This window comes from Podarcis pityusensis (genome assembly GCF_964106645.2).
Source record: "Podarcis pityusensis genome assembly, chromosome: 17".
Lineage (NCBI taxonomy): Eukaryota > Metazoa > Chordata > Lepidosauria > Squamata > Lacertidae > Podarcis > Podarcis pityusensis.
In genome coordinates, this window is record NC_138042.1 from 11,328,097 (window position 1) to 11,350,227 (window position 22,131).

The 22,131-nt window shown below is 43.4% G+C and overlaps 2 protein-coding genes across 4 annotated transcripts; both read left to right on the plus strand.

Moving 5' to 3' along the window:
- Positions 1–563: 563 nt before the first annotated feature.
- On the plus strand, positions 564–5,811 carry LOC308466777 (major urinary protein 3-like). 3 transcript variants are annotated; one of them, XM_080987970.1, is made up of 7 exons: positions 564–742; positions 1,656–1,777; positions 2,291–2,358; positions 2,476–2,571; positions 3,837–3,938; positions 5,029–5,057; positions 5,460–5,811. In XM_080987970.1, the coding sequence occupies exons 1-6, from the start codon at positions 635–637 to the stop codon at positions 5,040–5,042; spliced, it is 510 nt and encodes a 169-aa protein (XP_080844096.1). In that variant the 5' UTR covers positions 564–634; the 3' UTR covers positions 5,043–5,057; positions 5,460–5,811. The 3 variants fall into 3 exon arrangements, with proteins under 3 accessions (XP_080844096.1, XP_080844095.1, XP_080844094.1); XM_080987969.1 differs by having other exon boundaries at positions 5,551–5,811; XM_080987968.1 differs by having other exon boundaries at positions 566–742; positions 5,635–5,811.
- Positions 5,812–9,002: 3,191 nt separating this feature from the next.
- LOC308466780 (lipocalin-15-like) lies at positions 9,003–17,578 on the plus strand. The gene is made up of 6 exons (XM_080987975.1): positions 9,003–9,126; positions 12,622–12,746; positions 13,896–13,963; positions 15,131–15,229; positions 17,015–17,116; positions 17,360–17,578. Exons 1-6 carry the CDS (start codon positions 9,031–9,033, stop codon positions 17,377–17,379), a joined length of 510 nt encoding a protein of 169 aa, XP_080844101.1. The 5' UTR covers positions 9,003–9,030; the 3' UTR covers positions 17,380–17,578.
- The last annotated feature ends 4,553 nt before the right edge of the window (positions 17,579–22,131 follow it).

Sequence of the window (22,131 nt, forward strand, 5' to 3'; positions counted from 1 at the left end):
CACTCAAAACAGAAGCATAACACTCAAAATGGAGCACGTTTGCTTTCTGAAAAAAGTTTGCAAACTGGGACACTTACTTCCGGGTTTGCAGTGTTTGATTTCAACAACAAAAGATTAGTCCTGGGGGTGGGGAGCAGATGGACCCCTGCTATCTCCAAAAGGAGAAGCCAACGCAACTTGAATTTCCTTTGTTCCCACAACACCTGCCCCAGGGATGTTCCAGGTGAGGAATGTGGTCTGGAGGTGCAAACCTTATTCTAACATTAGTTACAACTGGCTCTCAGCTCCTTTTCATCACAGCCTAGGCCTCCGTTGGTGGTGAAGTTCACCGTAAACCACCACCCACAACTAACAGGGGAGGCCACAGGCCTTGGAGTCCTTCAGAACAAGCATCGATGGGCAGAGTGTTCCAGGGTTTTTAGAAAATGTACTCACCACGGATAACAATTAGTTCTGAAAATCACCTGGTTCTCTCTCTCAAACACCCCACGACCTCTTTTAATTGCAGGACTGTACTGGCTTAGATGAAATTTGGGGACATAAGCAGAGGGATATAAATCCAGGCATCACTTGAAGAACCGAGGTCTCTGCAGAAGTCACAGACATTCCTGAACTGCTGCAAAGCCTTGCAAGGATGAACATTGTGCTGATTATTATTGTGTTTGCTGGCACCTGCTCAGCAGTTCCTAAGTACGAGGTTCCTGTACCCATTCCGATGATGCCAGACTTGAATCTAAAGAAGGTAACGGGAACATTTTTCTCCTTCACTTGTAACTAGGGATGGTGACAAATTTATCAATAATCGAGCTTGCACAGCCTTGTTCACCTGATTACAGACTTTGCAAACTGACTGTGCCCTCTTTATAACCCACCTGTTTCTCCACGGAGCACAAGGTGATGTACCTGGTTCTCACCTTCCTCATTTAATCCCCAAAACAACCCTATGAGGTAGACTGGGCCGAGAGGCAGTGACTGTGAGCTTCATGGCTGAACAGGAATTTGAATCCTGGTCTCTCCCATGCCCTAACCCAGTGGTTCTCCAAGGCTGTGTTGTGCCACACTGGTGTGGCAGGAGAGGATGGCAAGTTTAGCAGGAAGAACCAAGGACCAATAACGAAACATTTAAACATTTCAGTGTAGTATGTATATATAGCATTGTTTTATACAGCTGTACCTTAGTTCTCGAACGCCTTGGTACTCATACATTTTGGCTCCTGAACGCTGCAAACCCGGAAATAAGTGTTCCAGTTTGCGAACGTTTTTCGGAAGCCGAACGTCTGATGCCACTTCCTCTTAACTGCAGGAAGCTCCTGCAGCCAATCAGAAGCTGCTCCTTGGTTTTCAAACGGTTTTGGGAGGCGAACGGACTCCAGGAACTGATTAAGTTTGAGAACCAAGGTGCTACTGTACTTATAAAGTAGTTGTGTTCTGTGTTATTAATCAAGCACTGCTAGGAGTTGCTTCTTTTCATTTTGCAATGTATTTCTTATCAATAATAATAATAATAAAACTTGATGTGGCTTGAAAAATTTTTCATTCTGAAAGTGTGGCCCAGAGTGGAAAGTCTGAGACCACTATGCTACTTTAGCTACCAGTCTACAATATATATTAAAATGTCTTTCTCAATAACACACAAACAAACCTCTTCTTTGTAGCTCACTGGTAAGTGGTTTCCTATTGCAACAGTACAGTATGACAAACAGACGAGAGAAGTCTATGGCTATTTAATGGAGCCCAAACGGAATGGAGAACTGGTCCTCAAAATTGATGTTCCTAAGTAAGTCTGCATCCACTGCTATGATCATTATCTACCTTCACAGTATAAAGGGAAGGGTCCTGAGGCTTGGCCTGTTGCCTACCTACCCCTGCCTCTTTCAGCAGGGAGGCGAGGTCGTACACCCAGGGGTCCAGCCTTAGCTGCATCCCTGATCCCCGAAAGTCAATTACATCAGCTGAGATTCTGAATGTCTATTGGGCAGCTTCCCGTTGTTCCCTCTTCTTCTGAAACTGGGCCCCACAGAACTCCAGGACTGGCCAACTCCAAGCTGCTGATGGGGATGATGTCACAGGAAAATTTGTTCTTTTCGGGGGGGGGGGTGCTGGGAAGGGGTGCAAAGGTCAGGACCATCTTGGCAGGCTGGGACTAAAGGCACTACAACTTGATTCTCAGAGGAAACATGGCCCTGGCTGAGCACCTGGAACCCCTTTGAAATCTTGTGCAGAGATTGGGGGAGGGGGGGCGTGCTGATTGGGTGGGGAAGCAACTTGACAACCCTGCCTTTCTTTCCAGAAATGGAGAATGCCGGCGTAAAAAAGTTGTTCTGTACCCTATAAAGCGGGCCGAATTCGATACTGAAGGTAAGTTTAATAGATTTCTCCATTATCTCCATCAACACATGCACGCCCTTTCTTTTGCATCTGTGTAAGTGACTTCCATGGCTGTTAATGGATCTTTTGCGGCTCTTTTTTCAATAGATGAGAAGACTACAGTACACATTGTGGATACAGATTACGAGACTTACCATATCATCCACTTCCTAATGGAGCATATGGGCATGCTACAGCTCTATGGTATGTCTGGAGCTTATTTGGGTGCCGTAGGTTACAATGGGCACACCTGTCAGCTTTTGAAAATCTCACCCATCCTCCCAGTTTGTATAAGGTAGGCATAGGCAACCTTCAGCCCTCCAGATGTTTTGGACAACAATTCCCATCATCCCTGACCACAGGTCCTGTTAGCTAGGGATCGTGGGAGTTGTAGGCCAAAACATCTGGATGGCCGAAGGTTTCCTATGCCTGGTCTAAGGATATGTAAACACCACCACTAATTGCCAATAGAGTAATCCACCACCACCCCACAGCTAGATTTGTCAGAATAATGGGAGCATCACGATAAAACCCCAACAACAAATTTGCCGTAATCTACTGGCAATTCAAATTTTCGTCCCCACAACAACCCTGCGAGGCAGAGTAGCTTAAAGCGCTGGTTGACGTGCTCTGTGCAAATGTGCCTCACAAGCCCCTGAGGGTTGCATCAGGATGGGACAATTCAGAATGGAGAAGGAACTTTGCCCTACACTTCTGGTTTTTCATTTCAAACCTCCTCCTTCTGAAGCTGTTCTTTAAAAAGAGGGCAGGGAAGGAAGGAGTCAGGCAAGAGGGATTTGTTAAGATACTTAACAGCGTGATGCAGCACCAAAAAAGAGCTAATGCAAATCTCAGCTGCATCAGCAGAAGTATTGTGTCCAGATCCAAAGAAGTCACAGGACCACTCCATTCTGCCTTGGTCCAACCACACCTGGAATACAGTGTCCAGTTCTGGGTGCCACAATTTAAGGAGGATATTGACAAGCTGGAATGTGTGCAGAGGAGGGCAACCAAGATGATCAAAGGAATGCCAATGAAGCCTTATGAGGAATGGTTGAGGGAGTGTTTATTTTTGCTTGGAAAAGAGACTGAGAGAATATATGATAGTCATATTCAAATATCGAAAGGAACTGTCACATGGAAGAGGGAGCAAGCTTGTTTTCTCCTCCGGAGGGTAGGACTCAATATAATAGATTCAAGTTACAAGGAAGGAGATTCAGACTAAACATCCGGAAGTATTTTCTGACAGTGAGAGCTGTTCAACAGTGGAACGGACTCCCTCAGGAGGTTGTGGACTCTCCTTCCTTAGAGGTTTTTAAGCAGAGGTTGGATGGCCATCTGTCATGGATCCTTTATCTGAGATTCCTGCATTGCAGGGGACTAGATGACCCCAACTGTACCATTCTATGATCTATCCTTCTGCACTATGATGCTGATTCTCAATGCCAACTCCTTGTTTGTGTCTTAAGGCAGGGAACAGACTGTGTCAGATGAAGTGAAAGAAAAATTTAAAACTTTGGCCACAGATTTGCAATTCGATCCAGAAGCAATCGCCTATGTATCCGAAAATAGTAAGGGCAATTAATGCTTAAGATTTTCTCCACCCTGGTTTGAAGGTATGGTGATGATGATGCTAGCCGCTTGGACTCTAGAGATCACCAGGTATTATTAGAATCTGGATATGAGGGAGTTGGGTGGTGTTTAGCCTGGAGCAGAGGAGATTGAGAGAGGATGGGATAGTCCTCTTCAAATGTCTCCTGGGCTGTCACATGGAAGATGGAGCTAGCTTCTTTTCTTCCCTGTTCAGGGAAGTTTTTAATGTATGACATATTAGTGTATTTTTGGTATTTGTTGAAGCCACCCAGAGTGGCTGGGGAAACCCAGCCAGATGGGCGAGGTTACAAATACTAAATTATTATTATTATTATTATTATTATTATTATTATTATTATTATTATATTTCTCCTGCTCTGGAGGCTAGCTTTTGAACTAGTGGATTCCAATTATAAGAAAGGGGATTCCAACTAAACATCAGGAAGTACTTTCTTACATTATTAGATTTGAAGATCTCGGGACAGTTCACAGTATAAAAATACAATATAAAAACACAAAAATACATAATAAAAAGGAGAAAAATAACAAAAAAAAACCCCACCCCTAAGCCATCCCTCCCACAAACACATGTAAAAGGACATAGACTGTTCATCAGCCCAAGGCCTGGGTGAAGGGGAATGTTTTTGCCCAGTGCCTAAATAGATATAACGGTGGTTCCAGCCAATCCTCCCTGGGGAGAATGCCCACAGAATGGGGAGCCACTGCAGAAAAAGTCCGTTCTTGTGTTGCCACCTTCCAGACCTTTTGTGGAAGAAGCACATGAAGAAAGGCCTCACATGATGATTGCAGGATCCAGGTTGGTTTATGTGGAGAAAAGCGGCCCTTGAGGTTTTATCAAGAGAAGGTTTTCTCCACATGTAGATAAGCATTATGGATCCTTTAAAAAAGAGAAACCCTACTGATATCTGAGAGCCAGTCTATTGTTGGCTCTGGAGCATGGCCCATAAGGAACAAAATCATCATCATCATCATCCTTAACTTGTTCTGTTCCCTGGACCCAATCCCACATCTTGCTCATTCACTGACAGCATTTCTTTTCATCCACAGATCTCTGTATATAAGAAGATATGGAAAAGGTAAGATAATTAGTCCTCTGCACACTTACCTGGGAGTTCATAAGCTTTATTGAATTCAGTGGTGTTTACTCATCAGTAGACACATCTAAGGCAGTGGCGGAGCTTCATGCTCCAGCTCCGGGGGACAGAGAGCAGGCAGTGGTGGGGCTGGCTCGTGTCCCAGGGGCTTTAAAGGTCAGCACCAACGCTTTGAATTGTGCTCGGAAACATACTGGGAGCCAATGAAGATTTTCAGGACCAGTGTTATATGGTCTCAGCGGCCACTCCCAGTCACCAGTCTAGCTGCCACATTCTGGATTAGTTGTAGTTTCTGGGACACCTTCAAAGGTAGCCCCAGGCCTCAGGCAGAAGTCTCCATGAACACTGATAATTTTAGCTAGTTCAGACCTGAGACCCCTCCAGAGGTCCCAGGGCAGTTATCACCTATGGCCTGGAGAGTAGGAACATTATCATTTGAAAACATCGGCAAATCAGGCTTTTGTTAAATGACCAGGAGCAGGGTCCAGAGGAATACAACTGCAACCTTTGTGGGTTTTCTCCATGGGCCGAGGCTCTTGTCTTTTGCAATTCCATGCAGAAAGCCAAAAATAACATGGGAAAGATGCCTGCATGAGGATGGGGATGGAGGAATCGTCCTGGAATCTGCCTTCTGCATTGCAAATACCAACCACCATTGTGAACCATTCCATTTGGAAAGAAAACTTGAATCATTTGGATCAGATATATATTCATAAATGATATTCTAATCACATAAGTGGTACTGTTTTCTCTTCTGTTGGCCTAAGAGGGAAAAAAAACTATTATGTGTAACACCCCAAATTCATAGCACTATATAAAAAGGAAAATTCCTGGATTCTAAGATCCAGGCTTGGGGCAAGCACTCTTTGGTGAGAGAACTCCAGTCGAGATCACAAAATACGCAGCAAAGTAAAGCATGGAAATATAGGTTGTTGGACCTTTATAATATGCTCTCTAAAGTGAATTCCCAAATGTCCCCATTAAAAAAAACAACACCTTTCTAAAGTTTCCTTCTTCCCCCAGGAGACCACAAGCTTGGAAAATAAAATGTAGTTTACTTATAAACTCATCAAAGGTCAGGTTCTTGGACTTCAGAAAATAACATAGGCAGTAAAACTTGTCTTAGTTAGAAAGTAGTAGAAAGTAGTGGAATTTCCCAAATTTCACAATTCACAAAATGCCTCTGAAATGAAAACAGCCTCTCTCTTTTTCTAATTTCAAGGTGCTGAACCCAATAAAGATAATAAAATTTGTTGACCGGCTCCTGTTGAGGAGATACAAAGATGGTCATGTATAAACGACCCAGTCCACATTGTGTACATGATTTCATTTGGCAACATTGCATTTCATACTCCTGATTGCACCATACGGTGTCATATCGCATCATACACACCAACCCCAGGACCAATGACCTGCAGTTGAGTCATGACATCTCGGTTTTATTATCTCTGACGTAAGATGATGTGCTCATTAGTGTAAAGCAAAGCCTCACAGGCATCACAGGGGGAAAGAAGTGGACAGTAGCATAACCAGTTCTGCACAGTGAAGGACTTCCCGTTCCTAAACCTCTGAAAGTATTTTTGATCAATTCAGGCAACAACAAGGGAGGCAAACTGACGTCAGGTTCTCCTCAGCCTTCAGCATGTAATGATGCTCCATACGTCTGCCTCAGAAAATAATTGGCAGCCAGTGCAGTTGGGCCAGGATCAGTGTAATATGCTCAACCATCTTGCCCCAGTGAGCAATCAAGTCACCAAATTCTGTAACCAGCTGAAATTTCTGAACTATCTTAAGAGGCAGTGGTGAAGCTGCATGCTCCACTACTGGGGGCAGAGAGCAGGCAGGGGGTGTGGCGTGCGCCCTGGGGGGCATGGTGCACATCCTGGGGGCATGGTACGCCGCCCGCGAGGGCGTGATGCGCATTCTGGGGGCGTGATGTGGCGCCTGTGGTGGCGTGACGCCCGGGCACATGCGGGGTGGTGCACGGTGCGTATCTGGGGGGAACGCCGTGATGGCACCCTACTGGAACAGTGGTACCGGGGGCGGTCTGCTCCCTCCTTGACACTGTTCCTCTGCCAGTGTTAAGAGGCAGTCATGAAATTGTGAGCCTGCCTGCGACTCCCAAGCCTACCCCGAGCCGTCAGGGAAGGGACAGAGCTGCGCCGCCTTGCCAGTGGCCTTCGCTGCTTACCCCTTCATTTTGACTGTTAGATTGTGGGTGAACATATCAGACGACAAAGCGATTCTTCAAACAGCTCTTGTTTATTCACAGGCCAGAACTGAACTGAACTGAAGGGTTCAGCCAGCCTGCTTATATAGAGCTCCACTACAATGCAACTGTAACACTTTCTGTAACTATCCAATCACTGAACGTCACTTTCAATCCCTTATTTGCATATGTGGACATGAGTGAAAACTATGTACAGTATCCCCCTGCTGGCCCAGGGTGAGAACTTCAGTACATAACATTGACAGCTCAGGGGAGGCTTGGGAGTCACGGGCGGGTGGAGCACCATTGCCCTGCGCTCTCGGGCTGCTTACTGGGGTGGGGGGAGCCTCCTCAGAGCTGTCAAAAGGAAGAGAGAAGGGAGGAAGGCTGCTGGCAAAGCGGCGCAGCTCCCTACCCGCCCCCCCGCCCAGGAAGCAGCCTGCCATGGGCATGTTGCTCCACACACACCCCATGGGTGTCTTGCTCTACCCCATGGGCGTCTCGCCCCACCCCACTGGGATGCTTGCCCCTCCCCCATGGCCCTGCCCCCGGGTACACAGCATGTGTGCCATTCCGCATGCCAAAGCAGCTAGCTCCGCCTCTGAGCTCAGGCAGGGAGACTGCTGGACAGCGAGGTGGGAGGTAAACCATCAGAATCCCAAATCTGTCCCAACACACACTAGATCCCTGCCAACTGGACAGACAGCCTGGAGAGAGAAAGTCTCTATTTTTAAAAAGATAAAGGTAAAAGACTCCTGGACAGTTAAGTCCAGTCAAAGGCGACTATGGGTTGCGGCGTTCATCTCACTTTTCAGGCAGAGTGAGCCGACGTTTGTCCACAGACAGCTTCCTGGGTCATGTGGCCAGAATGACTAAACCACTTCTGGCGCAATGGAACACTGTGACAGAAGCCAGAGCACATGGAAATGCTGTTAACCTTCCCGCCACAGCGGTACCTATTTATCTAATTGCACTGGTACACTTTTGAACTGCTAGGTTGGCTGGAGCTGGGACAGAACAACAGGAACTCACCCCGTTGCACAGATTTGAACCGCTGACCTTCCAATTGGCAAGCCCAAGAGGCTCAGTGGTTTAGACCTCAGCGCCACCCGCTCCCTCAAATCTCTATAGACTACAGCAACTCCCGCTCCCCAACCCTCAAGTGTGCCTGGTGGGTCAGGTACATGGTGGGTACAACTGAGTGACACCAACTGCACCCTGCTCAGCAGCCCAAGTCTCATTTATATAGACCAGATAAGCCTCCTCATCCATAATCAGATCACGGGTGAGGGAGGTCTTATTGTGAGCCGACATGACATTCAATAGCAGCACCCACAGGTGCCTGGACTCAGCAGAAGAACATAAAATATAATTAAATAAAACATTGACACTTCCAGGCTGCTGAGAGCAACCAAAGCTTTCCCACCTCTCCATAAAAAGGGGGTGCTAAAATCGTTGATGAAGGTTGGCAATATTCCCACTGACCTTTGGAGTGGGATCTAGTCACAGGTTGACCCATTAGATTCCCAGCAGAACAAGTGGTGATGAGCACAGTGTCCTATATGTTTCAGATGATGCCTACTAATGAAACAATTACCGTACTTCTCAAAATAACCCAGTAATCTTCCTTTCCGGTGCAGAAATAGCTTCAAAGAGATGGGTGGGTGGATACTCTTGGATAAGTTTTGATGAAGGAAGATCTATACTGACACTGCAGATCTTGCCCAGCTGCAGACCATTGCAAGGATGAAACATCGACTGTTGAGTTTGGCATTGACCTGTCTATACTTGCTTCATGCTTCAGCCCTTGTCAATGTTCAGCCAGACTTCGATATCACAAAGGTAACCACAAACGTATCTCCAAATGGGTGTTTTTATCCAGACCAAAGCAGAAAGTAGAGGGTAGGAGGGGACACTACATCTGTCAGCTCTATTTCTGATGGAGACACTTGTCCCATTACAAAATGGCAGCTACTGCAGTGTTGTGGCAGCAAGAAAAGTGTTGAATGCCTCCCAGCAGTCAGTTCAAGGCTCCAAAGCCACAGTGAGGCAATGATTTGACACTGCCATTTTGGGTCCTTGAACTTTGGAACACAATGACCACCTGTCTTGGGCTGCGGGCAGGAGGTAGGAGATATCCCAACAATCCTTTAATCTAAGGAGGGCACAAAATAGTAGCACATGGAGATCTTTGACATATGTAGCCAATGGGATTTGGTCTCTTATTTACTCAGGCGTTATGGAAGTTGTGAGCACTTCCAGTAGCTGTGAACTATATGCAAGTGAGTGAGAGGATGTTATGTTTGTTCTGCTGTTTGTGTGCCTATATACACACACACACACAGATATATATATATATATATATATATATATATATATAAATTTCCAATATGCTTAATTAATGCATGAAGGGGTTAATACTTTAGCATAAGCTGTCCCACCAGCCTTAGCTATGTCCACTTGCCCTCAGCTTGGGAGGAACTTTGTTCTCCTTTAAGTCTGCCTGGGAAGCTCAGTATGTAAAGAGGTTTGAGCTGGTTGCTCCAGTTCAACTGCATGGCTCTCATCAGCCACTCTTGAGTTCCTATTCCACTGATTTAGGAACCTTCATCACTTTGTAGCTATGCTATGTTTTACTGCCTGTGCAACCTTTTCTGAAGCACATGAATCTGACCTTTGGAGGGTTTGTAAGGAAACCAGTTTTTCACTTACCCAACATGTGGTCTTTTTCCTATGCTGGAAAAGCAGGAAACCTTGAAAAGAAACTGTTTAAAGGGGGGATTTTGGAACTCACTTTACATGGCAAACTTTAGTCTAACAGCCTATATTTACACCCTTTGCTGCTTTTAAATACCTATACGAAGCCACTAGAAGAGATCATCAGGGGGCTTGGGCTGGGTGTTCACCAGTTTGTGGATGATACCCAGCTCTACCTCTTCTTCAAATCAGAACCAGTGAGTGCAGTGAAGGTCCTGTGTGAGTGCCTGGAGGTGGTTAGAGGATGTATGGCGGCTAACATATTGAGGTTGAATCCTGACAAGACAGAAGTACTGTTTGGGGGGGACAGGGGATGTGTGGGTGTGGGGGACTTCCTGGTCCTGAATGGGGAAACTGTGCCCCTGAAGGACCAGGTGCACAACCTGGGAGTCATTTTAGACTCACAGCTGTCCATGGATGTGCAGGTTAATTTTGTATCCAGGGTAACTGTCTACCAGCTTCACCTAGTATGCCGGCTGAGACCCTACCTGCCTGCACACTATTTCACCAGAGTGGTACACACTCCGGTTATCTCCCACTTGGACTACTGCAATGTGCTTTACGTGGGGCTACCTTTGAAGGTGACCCGGAAACTACAACTAATCCAAAATGCAGCAGCTAGACTGGTGACTGGGAGTGGCTGTCGAGACCATATAACACCGGTCCTAAAGGATCTTCATTGGCTCCCAGTACGTTTCCGAGCACACTTCAAAGTGTTGGTGCTGACCTTTAAAGCCCTAAATGGCTTCACCCCAGTATACCTGAAGGTGGGTCTCCACCTCCATCATTCAGCCTGGACACTGAGGTCCTCCTCTGAGGGTCATCTGCTAGTTCCCTAACTGCAAGAAGCGAGATTACAGGGAACCAGGCAGAGGGCCTTCTTGGTAGTGGTTCCCCCCCCTGTGGAATGCCCTCCCATCAGATGTCAAGGAAATAAACAACTATCTGACTTTTAGAATACATCTGAAGGCAGCCCTGTTTAGGGAATTTTTTAATGTTTGATGTTTTATTGGTTTTGCTATTCTGCTGGGAGATGCCCCCCAGCCAGATTGGGGGGGGGGGTATTAATGATGATGATGATGATGATGTTGCTGCATATTTTATTTTTTTTAAATGATATTTATAGGAAATATTTTTTTTAGAGTTACAAAAAAAAACAAAGTAGAAAAAGAACAAAGAAAGAACAAAGAAAAACGCAAACCACATCCAACAATACAAATTAAAAAAAAAACAACAAAAAAACAAAAATACACCGCAAACATTTAAAAACAAATCCATTATTCTCAAATCCTCAACTGTCATTACCTTCTTTCTTTGACCTCCTCCTCCTCCCTTTTTTTGTATCCTAGTTGTTAATTGTTGCAGCAAATCCTTTCCATGTTTCATAAAATTCTGTCATTACATTACCTTAAACTATTTTAATCTTATCTTACTATAAAAAACCTTGAAACTTAAAACTTATTTTTACCAACTTCTCATAACCATAATATTCTTACATAATTCTTTAAACATTTTTACTAAAGCCAAATAATTTCATTCCAACATTTTTCTAACATTCATCAATTTTATAAAACAATCCTAGTAGTAGAAAAAGAAATAAAAACAATCCAATCTTCATCCAGCGTCCCTTCCTCCTGGTCCCGGGTTTTGTCAGTCCTTATTATCCCATCGATGTAGCGCATTTTCCTGGTAACCTTATATCCGAGGCCCTTAAGTCTCTTCCATGTCCCTTCCGCAACTCTTCTTCATATTTATAGCTGTATTTTCCATTGTCTCCTGCTCGTTTCACTTGTGGGAACTCCAGCTTAACAATATTTTTGACCCTTCTCGACAGATCAGCCCCTTTTCCATAATCCACACTAAATTCCATGTGGTATTTAAGAACATGTTTCAAAATCCCTCCAAAATTAGGAGCCCCCACAATCCCAGACATCTCACGGCCCATTGCCAGACTTGAAAAGTCCAAACATCCCTGCATAGGGGGGTCTATCCAGCCCCCCATTTCCAAACCAAACCAAACTTTTTCTTTCCAAATCTGGCTTTTTCCAAGTTCATTTGTCAAATCCGAAAGCTCATGTTCCTGTTGGGCCTGTTCTGTCAGGGCACACTCCTGATTTAATTCCTTGGTGGACTCCACATATTTTCCCACTGCCTGTTCAAAATTTCCCACTGCCTTTTCAAAATTTCTAATCGAATCAGCCATTAAATTCGTCTTCTCATGTAGCTGTTCCAGTAGGGCATTTGTTTTATAGAAAGCACACAACAGAGCTTCTGAATACATTGTCCTGCAAGGTCAGATGTCTATTCCCACGATTGTAATCTGTAACAGCTGCCAGCTCCCCGAACTTCGATGTTGCTGCATATTTTATTACTTTAAATCTCTGCTGGGTTCTCTTACCAAAGAGTACTTGCCCCAAACTTGAATCTTGACATCCAGGAATTCTGCTTTCTATATACTATTCCCCCACCACCGCTACCATCAAAGAGTGAGCATTGCTTCCTGAAATGATGTGAGTGGAAAGAGGATCATTCCAATGCATGCATTTTTGGCGAGGAAATTGACTTAACTCCTCTTTCTAGTTTGCTGGAAAATGGAACCTCATTGCACTGGCTATGAAAGAAGGTCAACCATCAGAGGACAACAGGATTCATACTACAGTTGTGTTTGATAATGGAGTCATTGCTTTCAAAACACGGGTTCCAGTGTAAGTTCTCTTGAATTACTTTGAGACCACCTTCCTTTGTTTTGCAAGGCCCATCAGTTCACTTGCTGGAGTGAAGGGGCGGGGGCGGGGGTGGGGGCACTAAAATGCAATGATCTGGAGAGGCGTCCAATCCCAAATTTCTTTTTTTTTTAAAATAATATTTATTAAAGTTTCAAAGGGAAAAAAAGATCACATTAATAAAAAAAAATAACAATAAAAAGGAAAAATACAAAGTAAAAAAAAAGAAAGAACAGTTAAAAACAATTCCATCTTTTCCTCACTTCTTTTACATTTACTTGTTTTCCGGACCTCCTCATACCTCCCTCTTTTGTATTCCAATTAAATTTATTAATCCAACAATTCCTTTCCCTCCTTTTTGATCCTAATCCTTAGTCTTGATATATTGTAACGTTAGATTTTTACATATTAAAAACCAATTTTTCCATATTCTTTTGTACCTATACAGCTGGAAACCACTTAACTTCAATCCAACATCATTCCAACATTCATTAATTTTACAATATTTCTGTAAATAGTCTTTAAATTTCTTCCAATCTTCTTCCACCGACTCTTCTCCTTGGTCACGGATTCTGCCAGTCATTTCTGCCAATTCCATATAGTCCATTAATTTCATCTGCCATTCCTCCAGTGTGGGTAAATCTTGTGTCTTCCAATGCTTTGCAATGAGTATTCTTGCTGCTGTTGTAGCATACATAAAGAAAGTTCTGTCCTTTTTTGACACCGATTGGCCGACTCTGCCCAGGAGAAAGGCCTCTGGTTTCTTCAAGAAGGTATATTTAAATACCTTTTTTAGTTCATTATATATCATCTCCCAGAAAGCCTTAATCTTTGGGCACGTCCACCAAAGGTGAAAAAATGTACCTTCAGTTTCTTTACATTTCCAACATTTATTATCAGGCACATGATAGATTTTTGCAAGCTTGACTGGGGTTATGCACCACCTGTATATCATTTTCATAATATTTTCTCTTAAGGCATTACATGCCGTAAATTTCATACTCTGGTTTCTCTTCAGATCGTATAAATCTTTCGCCTTTTACCAATCCCAAATTTCAGCTGCTGCAGGTACAAATAGTGGGAGGAAGCTCACTTCTGCAGAAGCACCATGATCTTATATTTTCTTTCCAGAGGGAAGGCGTGTAAAAGATTGCAGACTCGTTTTTTCCCAGATGAGCATCCTGGAATATACAGGACAGGTAAACAGCAAGTGATTCACTCTTCATTCACAATGGAAGGAAATTAGTATTCCAACCACCCTCCCATGGGAAGCCAAGTGTTTCCAATCCACCTCTATCCCCCTCTGACAGGGGCTTCCAGTTGGGGGCTTCATGCTGCAGTTGGGGACTTGAGATAGTCACAAATGGATTACTGACAATGGGTTTATTTAACATTGGATTTTCGCTGAAAAGTGAGAAATCTGATTTAATGCGGGGGGTGGGGTCCAGAAACTGGTATTCAGGAGCACTGCTGTCTTCAACTGTGGATAGCAGAGCATAGCTACTGTGACTAATAGCCATCAATAGATCTCCCCCACCCTTTAAAGCCGTCCATATTTGTGGCCATCACTGCCTCCTATAGGATTTCCACAGTTTAATAATAATAATAATAATAATAATAATAATAATAATAATTTATTTGTCCCCCGTCCATCTGGCTGGGTTTCCCCAGCCACTCTGGGCGGCTTCCACAAGACCCAAAATACACCAATATGTCATACATTAAAAACGTCCCTGAACAGGGCTGCCTTAAGATGTCTTCTGAATGTCAGGTAGTTGTTTATCGCTTTGACATCTGATGGGAGGGCGTTCCACAGGGCGGGCGCCACTACCGAGAAGGCCCTCTGCCTGGTTCCCTGTAGCTTTGCTTCTCGCAATGAGGGAACTGCCAGAAGGCCCTTGGCACTGGACCTCAGCGTCCGGGCAGAACAATGGGGGTGGAGACGCTCCTTCAGGTATACTGGGCCGAGGCCGTTTAGGGCTTTAAAGGTCAACACCAACACTTTGAATTGTGCTCGGAAACATACTGGGAGCCAATGTAGGTCTTTCAAGACCGGTTTAAGTATGCACTGCATAAGAAAGTGCTTTCTTTTAAATGTCCCAAGTCTTCCAGCGTTCAGAATCACTGGATGCCCTTCAATTCTAGTGCTACGAGAGAGGAAGGAAAGCTTCTATCCACTTTCTCCAGCAAAACCTTGTATTGCGATGTCATTGCCAATACATTGGAGAACTGGGGTGGGGGTGGAATCAGTTCTACTTGGAACCGCCCCGCCCCCCCATGGCATATGTCCATCTGAGGTAACTGCTGCGCCAAACTGTAAGAGAAGTGTGTGCCCTTAAAGGATCTCTTTTGTGGTTCTGATTCAGATGCAGGGAAGACCACCGTTTACATCATGAAGACAGATTACATCCATTTCGCCATTATTTTCGTTTACACAAAAGAAATGGAGGTCCTGCAGCTATACGGTATGTGTCTTCATTGATGGGAAAGAGTGTGTTGTGCGATGTAAATGTGAGGCTACTGAATGTGTCAGGTATACTGGCTAGCTGCAAATATACAAGAGTGTTAGATCCTCTGAAAGCCTTCCTCCACTCTCTGTTGTGCAATTTGAAGCAGAGATGAAGTTTCTTCATCTCCACTCCAAATCACCTCCACCAAAGCTCCTCTTTCAAAATGAGTAGCGTTTACCTCCCCAACCACAGAGCTGGTCCAGGAGAATATGATGGCACTTGTGTAGCATGGAGGCAGCACAGGGGCAGTTGCCCCAGGTGCAAAATTGTTGGGGGGAACAAACTTTCAACACTTGCTGCTGCTTTAATACAGCAGCATGCTTCTGTTGCTGGGCTCCACTGATAACAGCTTCTCCATGCAAACCAGGAAGTGGCCTTTCCAGACAATGGAACGACTCTTCTTATCTCTGCGGGTGACACAGATGCCGTTAGGCAGTTGAATGCGCATGCGTACTCCATCCATTTCCCTCCCTCCTCTCTGCGAGGCCCCAGATGCTGGCAACCCACAATAGGCCACTGTACCATGGTCAATGGTATCCAAAATCACTGCACTATGAAGAAGCAGGAGCAGGCCCACTCCCTTCTTCTCTAAGTCATCCATTGTGCTGAGCGGAGTCATTTCAGTGCCAATCCCAGGTCAAAAATCAACTGGAAATGGGCCTAGATAACTCGTTTCCTCTTAGCATGCCTGAAGCCACAGGACCAATGTTCTCTTGAGCACCTTTCCTGAAAAGGGAATGTTTGGAACTGGGGGTGGTAGTTGTCATACATGCCAGATGTGTTTTGTCTTCTAAAGTCTTCTCTAGTGGGATATAGCTAGAGAAAGGCAGGTACAGATACAGACAGGAGAGCAGGAGCAAAGTGAAAATGGAGTCTTTGGGGCCTGGGCACCGTTGCATTGCAGAAGGGCTTTAGAGCACTCTGAATCTGCAACAGCATAATGTGTTCTACAAATTGGCTCCCTGAAGGGCACACACAAGAAGATCTTCTCCCACCATATGCCTCTGAAGACTTTCTAAGCCAAAACAAGTACAGTGGTACCTCGGGTTAAGAACTTAATTCGTTCCGGAGGTCCATACTTAACCTGAAACTGTTCTTAACCTGAAGCACCACTTTAGCTAATGGAGCCTCCTGCTGCTGCCGCGCCGCCGGAGCACAATTTCTGTTCTCATCCTGAAGCAAAGTTCTTAACCTGAAGCACTATTTCTGGGTTAGCGGAGTCTGTAACCTGAAGCGCATGTAACCTGAAGCATATGTAACCCGAGGTACCACTGTACGGCATATTTTAGTGCTGTGGTGCAGTTAGCATTTGAAAGGCTATTCAGCCAGCACAGCAGATATTTCAGAATATACTGATGTGATATTATACACTGCATCTGCATTGCAATGTTGGGAAGCCACACAGCGTGGTTTGTTTATAGTGTCTGTTCTATTCCCCTAACCCCTTTTGAAAATAATAATAATCTAATTATTTTATTATTTATATGCCGCCCATCTGACTGGGATGCCCCAGTCACTCTGCATGACTCCCAACCAAATATTAAAATCACAATAAAACATCAGCCATTAAAAACTTCCTTTTGAAGCCATTCACATCCTTTTTGTGGCAGATTTCATCCTTTAACTATGTGTTTCAGATCCAAAATGCATTTGTTGCTTGAGATCCAAAATAAGTATGTTCCATCTCTTTTTTTCTCCCTTTTATTCCTCAATGTGACAACTTTTTGGGGGGGTCTGAAGTCAGGGAAGAGGAAGCATCAACAGAAGTGATAGAAATATACAAGGAGGTTGCAGCGTCAATAAATCTGTCTGTCGACAAGATCATCTATCTTCAGAGATCTGGTAATATGAGGTTCTCTTATGCCTTATTATTTCCAAATTTGAGATAAATAGTGATGCAATTTCTTTTTTATTTAAACAAAACGGATCACAATTTTCTAGCAATGATGATCAAGGTAGTTTATGTTGGGGAAATAAGTAGTATGAAGAATATCTTGACTGCCCCTGGTTGGTGTTTACTTGCATTCTGTACCTTGGTCCCAATTCCACATCCTGCTCTGAGACCTTCTCTCTTTTATTCCACAGATTCTTGCGCAGATGTATGAGTAAGACACCTGAACCTGGAACTGTGTGTGACTGCAAAGGTGTGAATCAAAGTTGTTAAACCCTCCCATTTGGAAAGAAAATCAGCTGGATCTCATTCCCATAAATGTTACAAGATGATGCACCAATACCACGACCAGTCATTTAATTATCTTGAAAACTAGTCGAAACTGAAATAAAACCATCCAAGACCCATATAAATGTGTTCAATATATTTTCGCTTAATCAATTTACCCTACGAATCTATAGGCCACCTTCATAACACTTCAAGGGGTTAGCATTGCAAAAATGTGTAATATAAAGGAAAGGAAATCACCGTATTATAACAAGAAGTTGCCGTTGTAACAGCAATGATAAGAATTTTAAAAGATATTAAGATTTCTTCTTTGTGCTCTCTGTGCAGACAATCATAGAAAAGTGGGTGTGGCCAATGGGAAAGGTGGATTAAGGGCCATAGCTTTGTTGCAAAGCACCTGTCTTCCTTCCACACAGAAGTTCTATCCTCATCAACATCTCCAGGTAGGGCTTCCCTGGAGCATCTGGTTGGCCACTGGACTAGACAGGCATTTGCTCAAATTCTGGCAAAATAGCTCTTTTCATGTCTTATAGGCAGACACAAACACCAGCCTGTTCTCCACAGCGACAGTGTGGAGCATCACTTCTGTGAGTTTGTGTGTGTGATGCCCCTTTCAGTTGTTTTATGACACATCACATGGAGGGATTTCAAAATTCCCTCCAAAAGAAAAGGATTGACAAGATTTAGGGACATACACAGTACAATCTGTTCAGGACCATCCCATCCTCCATGAGGAGGAATCTACAAAGTGTCCTGGAAGCATCAAGAAGTAAGAGGACATAAGCCGAGGTACGTCAGAGTAGAGGAAAGCGATGGAGTGTTGTTTGGAGCTGGTGCAGAACATATTGATGCACACCACCCAAACTCTGAGGGGTGCAGGATTCCAGGTGCTTACCTAGGGTTCATGTTTCCTTTTGGAATGAGGCATAGTGGAGACTGTGGTATTTTTATGATATATGGTTTATTCACAAATATATACAACCTGAGACTATGATTGAGGGGTTCACAGCTAACACCCCAAAGGGTATTGGTCCTCCCATAGACACAGCCTTGGATTCAAACAAACATCAAAAATTGTTCTCTTTCTCTCCAGCTTGATGTGTTTCCTTCCAGGTCACATCCCTGCCCCCCCAAACACTCAACCCTGGCTCTCCCCCACCCTGAATTGAGGGGTGGTATTTGCCATCTCCCACACTATCCCTTAATCCTGCTTAATGGTTCATCACCCAGGCTATCACCTCACCAGGAAGATAGTTTGGCTTGATTTATATTTTAACACTTGCTGGTTCCAGTGATTAGTGGGGTCTTGCATCCAGTTTAACTTCCCTAATTCATAACACTATATAGAAAGGAGAATTCCTGGGTGCCAGGTTTGGGGCAAGTACTCTTTGGCACGAGAACTCCAGCAGATATTTAAAATCACAAAATAAGGAGCAAAGTACAGCATGGAAATATAGGCGGTTAGACCTTTAAAATATGCTCTTAATGTCTCTTTTACAAACTTGCTTTCTCAGGTTTCCCTCTCCCCCCAGCATAAAAATCAGTTTACTTCCAAACTCTTCAAAGGTCAGGTTTGTGGACTTCAGATAACTGCACAGCCAGTAAAATGTGGCTTAGTTAGAATGTAGTGAAAATTCCTAAATGGTATAGGAACACAAAAGTGGCTTGTGAGAGTCATGCAGCTAAGCTGGATCAACCAGTTTTCCACACACTGAGTTCATCAGATAGGTAGGGGTGGGGGGGTGACAATCAGCTTGTTTACCTATTTCCTCCCAAGGTGAGGGGAAGTGCCCTAGGTTAAGCCTGGCAGGACAGCTTACTCTATGGTATTAACCACTTCATGCATGAAGCATATTGGTTGATGCTGGTTATCCCACAGTTGGAGTCAGAGAAGCAGCTGGAGTGTCTGGTGAGACTGGCAATTGGAAAGATGAAAAATGGAGGACAAAGAATGAGAAGAATGAGATGGGAGGGAGAATGGAAATGCAGGGAAAGGGTTTGGAGGAGGAGAGCCAGCCAGCTGAAGTTAGGGTTGAAGAATGGTTATTTAGCATTTCATATGGATGATCTGTTCTGGGCATTACTTTGTATATACATACCCTTAATACTGGTTTTAGCTAACTGTGTCATGGTCTGAGTGTTGTCAGGCGGGAGTATTTTCAAGCCCTACATGGGACTGGACCTGGAACCTCCTGGATACAACACAGGCGCATTGACTGCCAAGACCCCTTCAACCAAGAGAGCTAAATAAACGTAAAACATGTTGATATCACAGGAATGAAGCTTTTTGCAGGTTACAACCGTTGGCACAAAATGTATTGTGGATTTACACAATTTGACACAATCACAAGAGGGAAAGTGCTATTGTTTCCTCTGATATAGCCATCTGTTTACAGTGGTGCCTCGCAAGACGAAATTAGTTCGTTCCGCGAGTTTTGTCGCCTTGCGATTTTTTTCGTCTTGCGAAGCACGGTGTCGGAAAAGTTTTGGAAAAGCTTCAAAAATCACCAAAGTCTTCAAAAACCTCAAAAAAGGCTACCACACCGCATGCTATGAGTTGCTCCTCGAAGTCAAGTCGCAACTGTATTAACGGTGTTAAGAAAAAGGAAACAAACTTGCAAGACGTTTCCGTCTTGCGAAGCAAGCCCATAGGGAAAATCGTCTTGCGAAGCAGCTCAAAAAACAAAAAACCCTTTCGTTTTGCGAGTTTTTCGTCTTGCGAGGCATTCATCTTGCGAGGTACCACTGTACTTCATCATTACCACATCTCAACCTTTCCTATGAAGAATGAACTTCTGATCTTGACAGACGGTATTATCAATGTGATATGGCTGTTGTAGAGTGCTGCTATCTAGTACTTATCCAGGCAATGCATATTGTATTTTTAATAAGACAGAGGCGTAGGTGTCTTTTTGATCAAAGTGGCTAGTCCAACTCCCTGCAATGCAGGCATCCTGTCCACAGCCATATATATAAAATAATTACAACAGAAAAATCCCCTCTCCCACACGACATATATTAATAAGCCTCTATTTCATATGGTTCACTCATCCCCACCTAACTTCCAATGTGTTGGAAATTTTAAAAAGGACAAGAGTTTAAGAAAAACGCATTTATAAAAATTATGTCTTGCTAGCATTTTTTTCCCAGTAGTTGGAATGACTGTATTGCTTATATATCTATACTCCGTACCGTATCACAATTTCAAGTATTCTTTTTATTTTTGTCTTTTCCCTTTCCCTTTCTCAGTGAAAATTTTCAATAAAAAGTAAATATGAAAAAAAAGAATTTAACAAAAATGTCAGGAATGCTTTATGGCACATAAGGTATTGGAAAAAATATTTTAAAGAGCGATCCTAGGGTATTCAGCTCCATTAGATACACTGTACACACACACACACACATGAACTGCATGAATGAACGAAATTACCAAAACCAAAGAATTAGCACCCCTCATAGTCACAACAGCCAGGATTCTCTGTGCATAATATTTGAGAATACAAGTTACACCCTCCTTTAGGTAATGGATAAACCAAATGGTGGATTTTGAACTTAAACTCACCATGTGAGAAAAATGAAAAATACAACTATGGAGCAAATTTACTGTAAACTTATCTCCTTTTATTCATTTTTGTAAAACGAACACTTTATAATGAAATATGCAGCTTAAAGGTTATTCCAGATACTGTGTATAGTTTTGCCCTATGTTGTGTTGTAAAGTGTTGTGTTTTTTTTTTTTAAAAAAGTAACTAAACAGTAAACGGAGGCAGAGAACAAAATGCAGGGAACTAGTCTGGCAGGATGCAGGAGTGGTATCTGGGATTTTGTGCATTTGAACTAGAGTAAAAAACAGGGCATCAATGTTATGAAAATGTTTTATAGATGGTACATCACACCGGTAAAATTAGCAAAAATGTTTAAGACATGTAATAAGTGTTGGAAATGTAAAGAAAAAGAAGGAACGTTTTACCATATGTGGTGGGACTGTAAGAAAGTGAAAGGTTTCTGGGAGATGATATATAATGAATTGAAAAAGATGTTAAAATATACATTTGTAAAGAAACCAGAGGCTTTTCTTCTAGGGATTACAGGAAAGGAAATAAGAAGAAAGGATTGTAAACTTTTCCAATATGCAGTTACAGCAGCAAGAATTTTACTGGCCCAGAAATGGACGATAGAAGAATGGAGAATGAAATTGACAGACTATGCAGAGTTGGACAAACTAACTGGGAAAATCAGACATCTTCGAGACCAAAAGTTCATTGAGGACTGGGGAAAATTTGTAGAATATCTGAAAAGTTTGTGTGACGAACAAACAACGCTAGTGGGGTTCCAAGAAGCACTGTGAAATTTGAGGTGTTTTGCCAAAAAGAAATAGAAGTGGGAGGGTGTATTAATGGCAATAAAAATTTTGGGAATGCGTAATTGTAGATTAAACATGGGTGATTGGCAGAGAAGCTGAAGGAAGTCCAAAAAGAGATAATCTGTGAAAATTTGGATACAGAACTATTGTATATTTGTGTTGGAAATTAATAAAAATTATTTTTAAAAAAACAAAAACCAGGGCATCAAAGACAGGAAGGAGGTCAACCTCTTATCGTCTTCCAGAGGCACCAATCTTCCTCGCGTCAAGGCAATGGTGTTTTAAATGTCTCATTTTGGCTTCTCTTCTGTCAGA

Coding starts and splice junctions, on each gene's coding strand:
- LOC308466777 (XM_080987970.1), top strand. CDS start 635: ATGAACATTGTGCTGATTATTATTGTGTTTGCTGGCACCTGCTCAGCA. Junction 743..1,655: donor CAGACTTGAATCTAAAGAAG/GTAACGGGAACA, acceptor TCTTCTTTGTAG/CTCACTGGTAAGTGGTTTCC. Junction 2,359..2,475: donor GGCCGAATTCGATACTGAAG/GTAAGTTTAATA, acceptor TTTTTTCAATAG/ATGAGAAGACTACAGTACAC.
- LOC308466780 (XM_080987975.1), top strand. CDS start 9,031: ATGAAACATCGACTGTTGAGTTTGGCATTGACCTGTCTATACTTGCTT. Junction 12,747..13,895: donor TTCAAAACACGGGTTCCAGT/GTAAGTTCTCTT, acceptor TTTTCTTTCCAG/AGGGAAGGCGTGTAAAAGAT. Junction 17,117..17,359: donor CATCTATCTTCAGAGATCTG/GTAATATGAGGT, acceptor TTTATTCCACAG/ATTCTTGCGCAGATGTATGA.